Source organism: Melanotaenia boesemani, chromosome 18, assembly GCF_017639745.1.
Source record: "Melanotaenia boesemani isolate fMelBoe1 chromosome 18, fMelBoe1.pri, whole genome shotgun sequence".
NCBI lineage: Eukaryota > Metazoa > Chordata > Actinopteri > Atheriniformes > Melanotaeniidae > Melanotaenia > Melanotaenia boesemani.
In genome coordinates, this window is record NC_055699.1 from 6,658,515 (window position 1) to 6,674,938 (window position 16,424).

The 16,424-nt window shown below is 38.8% G+C and overlaps 1 protein-coding gene across 2 annotated transcripts in view; it reads left to right on the plus strand.

Annotated features, from left to right (window-relative positions):
* LOC121628884 (cadherin-20-like) overlaps window positions 1-15,750 on the plus strand; it is an 86,700-nt gene extending 70,950 nt beyond the window's left edge. The window contains exons 1-6 of one of the 2 annotated variants that reach the window (XM_041968266.1): window positions 3,742-3,785; window positions 4,043-4,179; window positions 6,348-6,469; window positions 6,926-7,043; window positions 8,650-8,901; window positions 13,993-15,750. In XM_041968266.1, the coding sequence (XP_041824200.1) occupies window positions 4,110-4,179; window positions 6,348-6,469; window positions 6,926-7,043; window positions 8,650-8,901; window positions 13,993-14,513 (1,083 nt within the window). In that variant the 5' untranslated portion in view covers window positions 3,742-3,785; window positions 4,043-4,109 and the 3' untranslated portion in view covers window positions 14,514-15,750. Of the gene's footprint in view, window positions 1-3,741; window positions 3,786-4,042; window positions 4,180-6,347; window positions 6,470-6,925; window positions 7,044-8,649; window positions 8,902-13,992 lie in introns of those variants that run through there. The other variant, XM_041968265.1, reaches the window with a different exon arrangement.
* Window positions 15,751-16,424: the final 674 nt, after the last annotated feature.

Below are 16,424 nucleotides of genomic sequence, written 5' to 3' on the forward strand. Positions count from 1 at the left end.
GCAGAGGGCAGCATCACAGTACAGTTTACAGCACAACTGAGAAACCCACTGATATGAATGTGAGGACAGCAGCAGACACAGACAGATGAGGACAAACATTATAGCCTGTGTAACAGCTAAGAACCCCACAGAGAAGAAAAACAGAGGCCTGATCTTGCATTGTACTTTAGCAGGACAGATGTTGTCTGCTGGGTTTGCTAACAAGGCTGCAACTCTAATTTGAAATAGTATAATTTAATTAGACTATTAATCATCTGAAGGATCAGCAGCACTACGTCCCAGCTGTTCACTTTACACCCTTGATTAAGACTAAAAGCAGCACATAGGGAGGTGAATTTATCTGTAAACACCAACATGAGTCATCTTCATCTCCTCCCTATCTCAAGTGCTGTGTCAAAGGTTTTTTTCTTCATTCAGTCATCTTATTGTGTCAAATAAATTTAAAATATCCATCTAAAAAGCATAACTGTATCACAGCAGCTGCTTTGTGTCACTTTGTTATTAAATCTTTCGAGGAATAAAAGCAACAGCAGACCAAACAAGTATTGCAATGTGGATTAGTTTCCAAAATGTGCACAAAAACCCAAACTGAAGGAAGAGCTAGAGGGAGTCAGAAAGGCAACAGTAGTGCCCTTTGCCATCAGAGCACTGGGGACAGTGGCGCGAACAGATAGCTGGAGAAACTTCTGACATGTCAGTCCAGAAAAGCACATACCTAGAAATGTTTAAGGTACTGTGCAGGACCCTCAGGCTCCCAGGACTCTGGTAGAGGACTCGAGCTTGACATGAATGGCCGACCACCCCACCTAAAGAAGAAAACGGGATAAATGAGAGAATAGTCTTTTGTTTTTGTTGCTTTTTTTCCCCCATATTTATATTATATTTATATATATATATATATATATATATATGTATATATATATATATATATATATGTGTGTGTGTGTGTGTGTGTGCGTGTGTGTGTGTGTGTGTGTAACTTTTTTGTATATTATAAATAATTTATTATGTAGATATAATTATAATTTTAAATGAAAAGATTAATTTAGCATCTCCAGATGGCAGTGTAAGTGTCCACACTTTGTTGCACAGAGTTCAGAATTATGGTGCAGACAACCAAAAATGTGATGTTTTTGTGATATTTGATATATTTACCAACTAATTTAATCAGAACAGTGAAGACTCCCCAATTTGTACAAAGAGTGGACACACCTTCCTGTTTTTATTTTTTTTTAACTAAAGCATTGATTGATTTATGTCTCATAAAATATACTAAAATTTTTAATAATCTTTTAAACACATTTCTAGAAAATATTACCTGGATCCCTTGTAAATAAGAGAACGTGTAAATTAACTTTTATTTTGGAGGGAATGATGCCAAAAATAAACAAAACAAGAGTTTGTTCAACTCCTACTTAAAAATCACTAAGAAATAAAGCAGTTAAGGAGCATCAGTGAAGATTTTTTTAAAACATTTTCTTTTATTTAAAACATTTTGAGGATGAGGATGTTGTGGCGTGAGCAGGAGACGGCTGAAGAATCAGTCACTGTAACAACAACAGATGACAGATAACAACAAGCAGCAGGTGACCTTCAGTTCCTCTGTCAGCCCCATTTCCATTTCCCATCTTTCTGTCCTTTACCGCCTGCAGCATGACTGGCAGATATATCTAAACCCACACACACACACACACACACACACACACACACTGTTTTTCACCTGCTTCTTGACACACACACAAACTCAGCAGCTTCCCGTCCTCACGACTGTGGACGAGTGATATTAATAGAGATCCTTCAGGGAGGCCCTCACCAGCAGCGGATGTGCCAGTCACGACTGTCCTGAGCACACACTGCTAACAAGCCAGCAAACACACACATTCAGATGCTCAGCTGCTAAGATGACTTAAATAGGCCAGTTTTCCAACATCATTCTTCTATTAAACACTGGATATGTAAGATTCATAGTGAGATAAAATATTCTTTTTTTACCATTACTTAACCCGCTTAGGGCTTTATGATGGTTTTAATGATGTTTTAGATGTTTCTAGACAGATAAATGTAGGTGTATTAATTGGAATTGAGCTCTAAATCAACACACGTCCACTTTAAAAAATAAGCCAAAAGCAATTCAGACAAAACTTTTTAAAGGGTGTATTTCTTTCATATTAAAGTGCTCATGGGGCAGCATGAGACATGAAGGCATTAAACTATGCATATAACAGAGAATAACACTGACATAATATAGCACTTATCACAGGAATTCAAATTTTTGTTGACTTGGAGACAAGCTTCCATCTTCTGCATATATCTATATCCTGTTAGTTAAACATGGTTATTTTACAGTTCATGCTTATTGCCGGTGGAAATGACAACATTTGTCATACCTGGTAAATTCATTGTCCTGTGCAATATTTCCACCACCATCATGATTTGAATTAGTATCTTAAAGGGGGTCCAATTGCATTATAATCTTTTGTTATCCAGTAACCAAAAACCAATTACTTTACAGTCTGCACCTCTTATCAGTTTTTAGTTTCCCAATCTCCCCTAGAAATATTCAGCATTAAAAGTCATTAATGAAAATGTCCATCTATTTACCTTTTGTTTCTTTGGGTGAGTGTTTACTGGTTTATGTTTCTCAACTTTAATGTTAAAGGTTGCAAACTAGTTAATTATGTCATTAATATTTGCATTAGTATATTAGTGTCTTTCTTATCAAAACTTCATGTACAGTATGTGTACTATTGAAGCTAGAGATGTTTGAAACAAGCATTGAGTGGCCATTAGATGTACTGCACTTCCTTATTTGCCAGGTTTCTATTTGCCATTAAAGCATAGCTGAAGTTATCTTTTGAAAAAGCACACAAAAAAAGAACAATAATCAGACATTCCTCCATTAGATGGTCTAAAGCAAATAAACAAGCATAGTGTCACCAGAGGGGGGTGCTATAGGCCAATCCTAAGTGGAAACAACTGCGGCAGACGGCCACAAGAAGAAAATAAAGAGTGTAGCTTCAATAATTTCCCCAATTTCAGAAATATCTGGGAAAATGCCTATCAGTCATGTGAGTTCATTTTTTTTGTTGGCACCGGCAGGAAATACTGTAGTTTGTCAGTGAAATCATTTTATTATTTGTGAATGTAAAATGCATTTCCACCCTGTGTAATAACTCATACGGGCATAAAATCTTCTTGAAAACAAAGAGAACCACTTTTTTTTTTATTATTTCTTTCATCCTTTTTTAGTCTCAACAGAATCACGGATGGAGCTGGGACTATGTTCATTTTCTACATTTCTACACTGATATATATATATATATATATATATATTTTTTTTTTTTTTTTTTTCGTCACTTCATGATGTTTGCTCCAAAAGCTGTGTTATACCTTCAGTTTGTTTATTTAGTCAAAGCATAAAATGGTGCTACTTTTTTGGAAAAGTCGCTGTAGATCTGAAAATCACTGTCAATATCAAAGTAATGTTGAACATGTTGGTCAGCCATTTCTATGATATGGAAAATAATACCTGTGATCCTCAAAAACACTAAAACTTTTGCCTGCTCTCCACCTCTTGTATGTGAGGTAGCTGCAGGTGAGCACAACCAAAGGTGTGAAAGCAGGACACCTCGTGGTTGCTTAAATCAGGTTCTGCTCCACATCCTGGAAGAGAATGTGCTCTACATCTTTCTCCTCCCTGTGTAAGTGTGGTGGTTGTCTCTCAGATGAGTACTTTGGAAACCAGCCTGCAGCAGTAGGAAGTGAGCCAAGGTGGCGCGCTGTAGGTTGGTGTGTCTCCAGCATCTGTTTGGCAGAAGCAGCAGAAACTCTGATTAAGCCTCATATCAGGAGCTTCTTCTCACGACACCTACAGGAGCTGCCAGCCTGACATCTTATCACACAAACACACACATGCACACACATACTAGGCTGCACGTATGTGCATGCGTGGCCCTCGGAAACGATTACAAGCAGCCAAAAACTCACAAAGGTGGACTTTACTCATGTTACATCAACATAACGTGTCATTTTGTGCCATCAGGTACTCCATCGAGAGAAGCAGTGACCCTGAGAAATTCTTCTACATAGAGCTCACCACCGGGTCGCTGATGACGGTGCATTCGCTAGACCGTGAAGAGATCGGCTGGCACAACATCACTGTCCTCGCCATGGAGATGAGTAAGTTTCACACAGATCAGGTCATGTCATTTAAAAGTCTAGTGTTTTCCAATTTCATTTAAAAGCTGTGAGAATATTCAAACCTGTTTTCAGCTGAATAATTTTTTTGAAACTGTATTTAAATTCTGCCAATGTATAGTGTATAAATGGTTGCCTGAAATTTGATGAATCCAAAGCATTTTACGACATCATGAATATATTCAGTTCAATCATTACCAATAACATTAAAGAAAAATAAATTAAAAAAAAAAAAATATGAGCATTGAGGCAAAAAAAAAAAAAAATCTTTTTAACCCAATCACCAATATTTTAGCTAAGCATAAATGTTTCAAAACATAGCATAGCCCATTAGATTATCATTGGCATCCTACTTAAGAGTATAAGAGCTTCGACAACCTGTTCATAGTCTCCAAGTGGGGGGTGTTTTTTAATTTTTAAGTAATTCAGTTTTGATGTGTAAAGCCTTATTTTGTTTTTAATATGCATGAATTGAATTGTGCTTAAATTTTTTTAATCTTGTAAAGCACTTTGTATTGCCTTTGGTATGAAAAGGGCTTTATAAATAAAGTTTGATTTAATTTAAAACTGAACAAACACTAACAAAAAAAAAAAAATCAATAACTGTTTCAGCTCTATGTACCCATCACTTTCTGTGTCAGTAACTAATAAGGTCTTTAATGACAGACAGACTTGATAAGAGGAAGATTTGTGCAGCAGGCTAGCCGCAGATAGGCAGAAATGCAGAACCAAGGACTCTGCAAAACACATCCTGCAGTTATGTAATTCACAACCAAAGATGCCCCGCAGATCTCACACAGCTGGCGATGCCCAAAGTCACCTTCATCCTCCCTCCGTTAGCTGTGTTTATCCATTTGTGTCTTTGTTTAGTCGACACACCTTAAAGGAGGCGGTAATGGAATTAATGAGTAAATAACTTCCCACATGGTGGCTAATTAAAGATGCTATGGAGATGGAGAGGGCACAGGTAGGGAAGCAGGGAGAGGCAGAGCATGGCGGGGCAGAAGAAATGATCAAGAGGAAGCATGGAAAATTAAAGTAAGCCAGAACGAATCAAAGCTGATTGATTTGCAGAAGTAAATAAACAAAAGTTTTCCTTCTAACTTAAGTTAAATTTAATTTATCTCTTCTTTAATTATTTTATCAGCTGAACGCTTTAACGTGATATTGCTGTGTATTGTGGTTCAACTTGACATTTTTTAAACATGGCTACAGTTCCATCATACTTCCCTGGAAACTATATTCAAACAATACTGATCGGATGCATATCTGTATTTATTTCCACTAGCTTGTTTGTAATTGTACAAAACTGAAGGTCAAAACTGTTCTGAGACACTGAGATAACGCAGCTGGAGGTTGAATAGCTCCTCCATGTATGCTCAACAAGGCTAAAATGCACATGCACCCAGGTTTCATCTTTTGTAATAATTGTAAAGTATATGTGACTATTCAAACAGCTTGGATTCCCAATTAAGATGCTTAAGAGTTTTTTTTTTTAATGATGATTTTATAACCATTTCCATCATTTAACAACAGTCTGAGCAGAGTATTCATCTACATACATACATTGTTCTCCCCCAAAGAAGCAGAATGTCTTGAATTTTAATTGCTTATATTTTTTATAAACCTGTCATTTAAATGCATATTTTTTGGAAATTTTATGTACATTCTATCCAGAAAGAAAAAAAGGTCCACATTGGTTAAGTAAACTTAAAATAAAAAGGACAACATTCATATGTACTTCGACCTCAAACACAATTAATTCTTGTGTTTCGGTAAAAAGCTGATGTTTAAGTGAGGTGGCTTTAGCTGGATATTAAAATAACACAAGACAGCACAGAGCTTCGACCTCTAGAACCAAAGTCACACCGTTGATTGATCGATCATGTGATGAAACCTGAGAAAGTAGTTACTGCCCTCTAATTGTGTTTCTACAGCCCATTACACAGCTGGTTAAAGTATGCAAATTACTGGCTGTAATGAAGAATAATAGAATAGAGATGCGAGCGTGAGACGCCCTGATGTGCCGCAGGCTTGTAGTAAATGAGGGAGAGATTAAGGAGGTAACAAAAGGAGCTCAGCAGGAGCTTTAAAAAGTCATTTATTTGCTTGCATCACTGCATCCTGACCGCTGTGTTGTTTCCCTGCAGATAACCCCATGCAGATCGCTAGTGTGTCTGTGGCTGTGAGAGTCCTGGATGTGAATGACAATCCTCCTTCATTGACACACTACTTGGAGACATATGTGTGTGAAAATGCCAAAGCAGGACAGGTAACATAGACAAGAAATACTGTGTCTGTAGTTCTGTCAAGGTGGAAAATAAAATGAATACTTCTTCCACTATTGTATGAAACTGTGTTACTTTATTCTAAAAACTACTTAAGAATCTAACTGGCCGTTTATATAAGGTTTGTAGTTTTCTACTGGATTTTTTTTTTGCCATGTGAACTTTGCAACCACGCATACTTTAAATCTGTTGAAACGCTTCATTAGAAAGATAATTAAATAACAGAAACCTATTCTTTAATCATTGCTAAGTTCAGATCAGAAGGGTGCAGGCACTGATGCAAATACTATTCACTATCATCATCCATAGTTAATCCTATTTATTGTTTCCTTATTTGTTTTTAAATGTGTCATAATTAGCTCCAGATCAAAATAAATCCATGCAGTTTTGTAAAGTAGTCACAGATATGAAACCTGAGTTTGTCTCTCAATGTATTCCAGCTGATTCAGACAGTAACGGCGGTGGATCCAGATGAGCCCCTTGGTGGACAACACTTCTACTACAGTTTGGCTCCAGAAGCGGCTAACAACCCCAACTTCACACTGAGAGACAACCAAGGTAAGCACTGACAAATGTGATAACGCCAGCTGCCTGGATTCAAAATTTACATGTCACTTAAAGCAAAATTGACATCTGAGTTAAGATACAAAAACATGAATCCCAAATTCAAGCCATGAGGAGAGATTTTGTTTGATCATTGTCATGTCAATATTGTTATGCTAAACTGTAACAAAGAAAAATGAGTAATGAGCCACTTATGAATTGTTTCCAAGCAGACAGACTTTTTCTAGACATCTTGAAAAGTGGTCTCAAGCAAAAGTTTTACAGGCCTTCTGGGGGTTTTTGCGCATTTTCTGCTTTCCCTCATTTTCAGTCTAGTTCTTGTACCTGAACATTTTCAGAGCATTTGCTTTTCCATGTGTCCAAAAAAGTGTTGAATTTGAAGGAGTCCTCCTGCAGTTTTACATCATCATTAAAAGAATAAATATCCCTTCTCAGCATAAACCATCATGTATTCATTAGCGCGAGCTGTCCTGTAGTCACACTCTTTCCCCTCCAGAAAACAACAGTCGCTTTATATACCCATGCAGAAGTTGTAAATTCAACACATTGTTTCCACTGCTAATTGTATTTATTGAGATATTTTAACTATTAATAACTCTAGTTTAACTGACAACTTACGAAAGAACCCATTTCATATGGGATGTTTAGGCTTTTTCATGCTCACAGAATATGGATGTAACCTCATACTTTCAATTTGATTCAGCTTTATTCATGTAGCGCTACTTCACAACAAAGTCATCTCATGGCACTTTACAGACATATTCAGTTCAAGCCAGTTCATTGTGAAAAAATGCACATTAGTCCAGTTCATAATAACTGTATATGTAGACAAGCCAATTCATAAAAAAATCAATAGCCTATCCAAGCATGCCAATGCATTGCATCAAATCTTGTATTCGACTCCTGAGCGTGCATGTGTGTGTCCATGTGTGGCAGCGGGCCACAGAAAAATAGAAAAAAAAAGTACTTTTAACAGGAAGTAAAAACCTCAATAACCCAGATCGGGGAGGGTGGCCATTTGCCTCAAGATGGAAAACGAGATCAAAAAGCACTTTTAGCCAGACCTGATGAGAGAAAAGAAATACAAGACTAGGTGCTCAGACCAAATATTGACTATAAACCTTGTTAGAATGGTACAAACTTTGTTTTTGGCTCATATTTCTACTCATATTTGAACATTTTAATAAGTTGGTCTACAGATTTTTTTCTTTCCTGGACAAAAACATTCTGTCTCAAGATTCTATTTGTTTATTTATTTATTTTGCTACCACTAAATTAACACCTGTCTGTTAGCTGCAATATAAGCGGTATAAAACTGACAGATTTTTTAAACGAGCCCCTGTACAGCGCAGCGAGACCGTCTTGTGTGTCAACAGTACTAATGTCTCAGAACACCATCAGTGACTAAGTGGTGTTAAATTGCTGTGTATACTTCATCCTCACAGCTGTGCAGCTCTTCATTTCTCACCACTGTCCCATGACTCTGCACTTGTTACTTCACATACATGCAGCATCAGTTGCTGAATGATTCTGAGCTCAGCACTCGCCTATATCATCTCTGCACACCAGCTCAACCTCCCCCTGACCTCTTTGTGCCTAGACAACACAGCCTGGATCCTGACGCGGCGCAGCGGCTGGTCACAGCATGACCAGACCCTCTTCTACCTGCCCATCTTTGTCTCCGACGGCGATCAGCCGGTTCAGACCAGCACCACCACACTGACTATCCGAGTGTGCAGCTGTGACCAGGAGGGGAATGTCATGTCATGCAACGCTGAGGCCTACAGCCTGCCAGCCAGCCTCAGCAAAGGAGCACTCATTGCCATCCTGGCCTGCATCTTCGTCCTGCTGGGTGAGTACAAAACTGCAACAGATTACAGAGGGAAGTCAGAAGGCATTGAATCATCATGGATTAGACAGATGGATTAGTTTTAAAGGGGAAATTCTTGATAATTCTTTTGAGAAGCAACTTCTGTCTGTCAAATAGACCTTATATTTCAGCAAAAAGACAAATTCATTATTTTAGTGTCCCCTACATGAAATTTCAGCTGGAAAATATTTTGATTTTTAAATGCACTCCTCTTCTAGTCATATCTTAAAACCACTTTAAAAAGCCAACCACAAGCAGTATTTTCAACAAATTTTTGCCTTTAAAAAAAGTAACTGAAATACATTTTAAAATGATTTAAAAAAAAAATGTTGGTGACCGGCTTGAAAAGAGCTGCTGCTTTCAGCCATATCTGTCTGGGGAAGGGAAGAAACTAAATGGGTTACCCTGAAGAGAAAAAGCTTCATAAGTGGTCTCTGTTTTTTGGCTTTAGCCTTAGATTTTCAACTATAGGTCAAGCAATTTGAAGCTGGAGATTCTCGGTTAATAACATTTGAATTATGACAGCTATCCTTTGGTCTGAGGAACAAAAATGTCACATTGGAAAGCCAAATAGCTTTTTTCTGTTCAAAGAGATGCTCATCTCTGTCTTGTCTCTCTTATCTGCACAAATGCCAGATCATCAGGTCAAAGATGATGGTGCGTGACTGCAGACAGACGAAACATAAATGTCTGACTGACAGGAAAACATTTTTCTGAACTTCTGCTGTAGACATGAAAACTCTGACTGAGGGTAAGCAGATCAAAAATCACTGCAGTTCGTTGGCTTACACTCTTTTTTATTTATTTCTGATGCCAACCTTGAACATGAAATAGAAAAATAACCAAAAATTGTAGGCTGTTGACACTTAGAGTTAGTGCTTGAGTTTCTGTCTTGGTTTCGGGTTGTTTGCATTGCTAGTGTTGGGTTCTGTCATTAACACTTTCTCTCTATGATCTAACTACAGGCCATGACGTAGGTCACACCCACTGTTTACTGCTCAGGGTAAAGCAGAAAGAGGTGGTGATTTTAAGAAAAATCCTGTATAAAGGAGAGTATTTGTTCAACTTCAGTAGAACAAGCACTGATTTCAGTCGTGGGTGGCACACTCAGTTTAGGTGAGTTACTGCTTGAGTATTTGAGTGTGTCTCAAACCGCACACTTAAGTGAGTGCACTGGAAGGTAGTGTGTAGTGCGCACTAAGCACCACACACTGTAGTGCACACTATCATGGGTAAGTGCTGACCCAAATGGAGCACTAACGTTTTGCACTTACTGGTAGTGACGTACCAGCATTTGACGGCGATTCTTCTGCCTGCTTTAATTTACAGAATGAATTTCCAACTCTTGATTTTACTTTCTTTTGTTTACTCCTTAATTAACCCCACCTATAAACTACGGTGCACCTAACACCAACGCAGGATCCTCCTCCGACTTGCTGAACATAAGTTAGATCATATGCTTATTAATTAATTTATTTTAAGGTATGACCGTCCTACATGATGCCTAATGGCAAAGCCATTTTTTTTAGGGCAATCCATCCATATTCTTCCAAAATCCAAAATCACTTTCACATACTTGTTTGCATGTCATCATACTTTATGCTCTTAAATGCCTTTAAACGGCCTCATTTGTGTATCAAAGTACCTTTGCCTACACTGTATTAGTCTACCTCAGTAGATAATAAAAGACCTCAGTAGATAACAATAGAAACCATCAGCACACGTTTATGTGACTCTGCATGTCTCCCCCATACCTGTTAGTAAAACAGCTTTTAAATGTGCAAAGATATCTTCACCTAATTAAAGTACTTTACATCTGTTTTCATTAGTGTTTTCACTGATACAGTTCACACCTGGCAACAGGAAACCGGTTATACTAGAAATCATCATTTAAAATATGAAATGTAGTAATAAAGAGGCTAAAACAGGGATGCAGAAAACTTTTTATTAAAACGTTTCTCCGCCTCCTCTTCTCCACAGCAGCGTGCTAGCCCCAGTTGGTAAATGCCTCAGTGCCACTGCTGGTTCAGTGGTTTGATGCCACAGTGACCTATGGTAAAAATACATTGGCAGTTTATATGAAAGCAAACATTATTTATGTTTATATGTACTGTAGTACATGTATGTGTATGTACAATCAGCTACGGCTTAGTCTGTGGTACCATGGAAACTGGCCGGTTATCTAAAAAGTGGTGTTTCCTAATCAGTTTCCTAATCAAAGATCTTTTGATTTACAGACACCGCAATGCTTAATCCAGAGGTTCAACAACAATGAATAAACATACGGAACCTATATCATTAATCATTTCTAACACCTATAACCTATCTACGTCCACGAAACCGCCTAAAAAACAGTTAACATTTACGTGCGCTAACTCTGCTGAGTCGGTATAACCACACCGGCCATACACCTCCCACAAATGATCAGATCCATAGCTGTCATCAAGGACAGAAGAGATAGGGAGCTGCTGCCGTTTATATATGTAACTTCATACTTATTTCTGTACAAAACAGCCTCTGCCTACATCGGTACCGCTGAGTCGATGGCCGCCATTATTCAACTCTGGAAAACCGGTTGAAAGTCCCTCCTCTTCTGCTACATCCGCAAAATTTAGTGCATGTAGTGTTCATCGTTTCACACTAGATTTTTTCCCAAGTTTAGGGCATTCGGGTACTTTCAGTGCATTGAGTTTTTACTGAAATTTCTGTGTCAGCACACTATGCACTCAAATGTAGTGTTCGAAGTATAGAAGTGCGCGGATTGGGACATACCCTCTGTCTTGGATTCGGGTTATTGTTTGTATCGCTAATGTCAGGTTCTGTCGTTAGCATTTCTCTTTACAATCTTACTACAGTTGAGGCCATGACGCAGGTCACATTTACTGTTTACTGCTCATGGCAAAGCGGAAAGAGGTGGTTTCAGCCGTTTGCAATCAGGCAAAATTAAATCAGCTGTGTCAGCTTCAGGTACCTTACTATGATGGTGCGCTGAAGTGTCAGAGAGGTGTCAGGCATTGTATCAGCCCACGCTGGGTTAGGACCACATAGGGTTAAAACCTGCGAGTCTATCTGCACGAGTCCACCGAGCAAAGGCACAAACTAGAACCTCCTTACAACCAAATCAACAATGTGCTTCAAACCTATCCCTGTTAGATATGGGTACAGACCAAGATGAGTAACCCATATACAACGCAGTCTGCAAAACCGGTCCTTTCCAATGGGATGCACGTCGGCCACATCCTCTGTTACCTTCAGTCTCTGGAACTGTCAGTCTGCAGTGAACAAAACAGAATTTATCAGTTCAAAGGCTCCAAAAATGGTGTCCTACCACAGAAACTTGAGATCCCTCAGACCTACACAGCTGTCTGATGAGGTTTAATCTACCCTCTCTTCCCATTCAGACTTCTCCTTACTGTCTGTTAATGAGGCTACAGAAACACTCTGCTCCTCTCTTGCCTCCTCTCTGGACAAACTCTGTCCTCTGGTTTCCTCAAAACCAGCTAGAGAAAATCCTCCTAGTCCATGGCTCACCGAGGTTCTAAGGGATCACAGAGCAGGACTCGGGGCAGCAGAAAGAATTGCCCTCCTGCAATTTGACATTATCATTCCAGGATTGAATATTTCTTTTCACCATAAAGCATCTGGTTTTCATTAGCACCAGCTGCCCTGTAGTCACACTGCCTTTGCCCTCCAGAGAACGATACAGAGTCGCTTCATCTACCCCGGCAGACCTGGAACAGCAGGTTAAGTCACGCTGCTCCTCTAAGAGCCAAGAATTAAAGTTTTGAATTCAACACATTGTTACCACCACTAATACAATTTGAGATATGTGAGACATTAAAAGTTGTCACTGGAATGCTGACACTTTCTGGTTCTGGCTAATTAAAACAACACTGATGGATTTAGTAACTACAGTGTTACAGCTATACTAGCTTTGATTTGATATTTAATTAATTTGCATTAGAGATGTAACAATCCATTAATTTTGGGTTCTGATCTGACTGACTCATCTGCCTGTAATGCCTTACTAAGTCTGTGGTACCATGGAAACTGGTCGGTTTTAATAATACTGGCAGGCTGGTAGCTCTGGTACAACAATTTGTTTATATCACTGATAGTGTACAAAACCATTCTTGACTTGAAGATTTTCTAAGCAGCTGCAAAATCCAGCATTTTCCATAACAGACAGGGGATGTTGATTCAGTTTGATGAAACAGAGAAACTTTTCTGTGATCCATTTACCGTTCTTAGTCGGAACAAGTTCATCACTCCTCTGAAAAGTCTCAGTGAATGTCTGATGTCTGAAATTTCTCTTTGGTTATTCATTATGGGGAGTGCAACCCAACTTCCAGCCCTCTGAATGTTTGTCTTACACATCAGACATATTACTGGCTCTCTGGTTCTCCACTAAAATATCTACAAAGAGACCAGCGAAGCTATTAGGTTTGTCACTCTATAGTAAGCAGGTTGTCTAGCTGGAAGTGGGTTAATGGTAGCGAGCTCCACCTGTGTACATGCATTTACGCCACCTATAAAAAAAAAAAAAATAGTCACCTCCTGGATGTGATTAAATGAACATGTAAGAGCATCCCATTGGAAAAGTACCTCAACAATAAATATGTGTCTCACTAACAGACACTTCCTAAGGTCACTTCCGATGATGATGATAAAGAGGTTCCTCTGTTTCAAAAGGGTCCAAAAAAAAAAAAAAAAAAAAAAAAAAAAACAAAGAAACACAACTTATGAAACTGCTTAAATTGGTTTAAAGAACAATCACGTGTGTAAATAAATATGAAAGGATAGTGGTGTGATGGCCACATCTAGGAAGATTTGTGGTTGAAGAAGAATCTTGAATGATAGGAATAGGGGATTACTTGGATTTTGGGAAGACCAAATGGAAGAAAATTAATAGAAATCACAGCATAGTTTAAAATCAAAGAAAAGACTGTTTGTATATCCACAAAGACAAGTCAAGGTGTTGGGCCCTAACAGCTGTGTAGACTGTACAGTTTTTGCATTACTTTGGGCTTGTACTGTTTCTGTACTCTTATTTTTCATTTTTCTTTCCAACAGTTATGATCCTGCTCATGCTTTCTCTGCGGACTCATCGTAAAAAGCCTTATCTGTGTGATGAGGAGGAAAACGTGCATGAGAACATTGTGCGCTATGACGATGAAGGTGGGGGTGAGGAGGACACTGAGGCCTTCGACATCGCCGCCATGTGGAATCCCCGTGAGGTGCACCACCACCTGGGAAAGATGCGACAAGACATGCTGCCGGAGATTGAGAGTCTGTCTCGTTATGTGCCACAGGTGTGCGTCATGGGCGGTGGCAGTGGGGACAGTAATGTTCACGGTTATGTGCTGGCAAAGCTCCTGGAGGCCGACATGGACCCGTGTGCCCCACCTTATGACTCTCTGCAAACCTACGCATATGAGGGAGAAGGCTCGGTTGCAGAGTCACTCAGTTCGCTCCAATCGGGAATGTCGAACACCGACCACGAGTATGACTATCTGAATGAATGGGGGCCTCGCTTTAAAAAACTTGCCGAGATGTATGGTGTGCTTGAGTCAGACAGCCCTCCAATGTGGTAGGAAAAAAAACTCTTAACCTGAAAAACACACAAAAATAAAAAGACATTTAAAAAAAAGACATGAGAGGTGACACAAACAGGCAAAGCCAGGATGTGCTCATGCTTAGCATACATGACTGTTAGAATTTCTGCAGAAGCCTTGAAGGTTCAAGCCCGCAGCAGCAGCTGGTTTTAAATCTCCCCTTTGAGATGGGCTTCAGAGATGAGCTGGACTTAGTGGCCACATGGGGGCCATGCAGAGAAACGGCTTCAAAGCACATGATAACTCCCCTGCCTGACCCAGCCACAGGCAGAACCCGTTCGGTTCAAAGTGTTTCAAAGAGATTCATGCTGGAGAAGAACGGAGGCAAGACAGTGTGATCCATGCTTAACAATCTATGCGTTGTGCTGTTACACTGAGGTAAAAATGAAAGTGAGAAGCTGCTGCTGCATTTGTGTTTTTGGTCTTAATTTATTTCTTTGTTTCATGTGCTGTATTTATGTTTTCCTAACTTATTTGGGTACTTCAGAGCAGCCGTTATGTGGAAATCTTTGAGGAAATTGCGTATATGTTGTAACATACATGATGTAAACACCCTTAATTGTGAGAAAGAGGAGCTTTCAGTGCTTCTCTAAGTGTCACATGACATGCACATGAGATACTGTAACCCCCTGTGGGATTTCAAAGTGTTTATTGTATTATTGTTTATCCTTTTTGAGCTCTTTGTAAAACTGTAACTCCCAATGTTTGTGCAAAAACATAAGACAGTTCATTCAAGATAGTTCCATTCATAAAGTTTGAAGGATGTGTCTCTGTGGACATCTTACCTGAGATGTGCAGCACAGTGGGAAAATCTGCACATGGACGAGCACACAAACGCATCGCCTTTCATTTCAGATTCCACCGCCGTGCCAACCGGAGTCCGACAGCAGAGAGGTTCGATCTGTCCAGTTTGAGGTACCGTGCTGCTTTTCTGCCGCTACTCAAATGGGACCTAATCCTCCAATTCTGTGGACTACAGAGAAATTGATAATCTATGTTAAGTGCCAAATGTAAAAAGGACAGGACATTTTGAAAAAAATCAAAACAGCAAAAAATACAGAAACACCAAACGAGGAAAAAAGGATTTTAAAAACTGAGTGAAGTAGAAATGCATTTTGATAATAAATTGAGTGAAGCTACTTGAAATCAGTGTAATCAGCCATACTGCAGTAAGTAGTATGTGAATGTAGATAGTTTTTGTATTCTTGATAATAAAGTTTTTTTAAAAAAAAAAAAAAAAAAAAGGTTCTTGTCTTTTTGTCTTTAAAGGACGATTTCAGTCATAAACCTGTTAAAAACTCTATTTCCAGAAAAGTTGTGAAAGTTTTAAATATGAATAAATACATAACTTTATTTAAAAGTTATTTGATGTTAAAAATTAAAATTAAATGACTGCAATATACTCTAAAATGAAAAAAATTAAGAAAGAAACTGAAAGAGTTCTTATACAATCAGTAGATAATGACAGGTGAGGGTGTCAGAATTGGATATAAAAGGATGATTTACCAAAAAGTCTTTGCAAACAAGGATGGGCCATGGGCATGTAGTCAGATGGGCCCATGTTTCATCTGCTTTTGGTAATAATGTTTCCAGAGAAAGACATAAAAGCCACTATCTATGATGGTATGGAGGTGCATCAGTGTCTATGGCATGGATGAGTAATGTGTGATGGTACCATTGTTGAAAGTGTGAGGTGAAATTTTTGAGAGGCATATGCTACCATCAGGGTGACGTCTTTTCCTGGAAGGCCTGTGGTTATTATTCTATGACAAAGCATGAGCAACAATGTTTTCCTGACCCTTCTTGTGACAAATGCCAAAATTGTAGTTTTGGACAATGTTGGCCTAATGCATTAACTTCTGATTGCTGTTTTACAGGTGATAGAGAAAC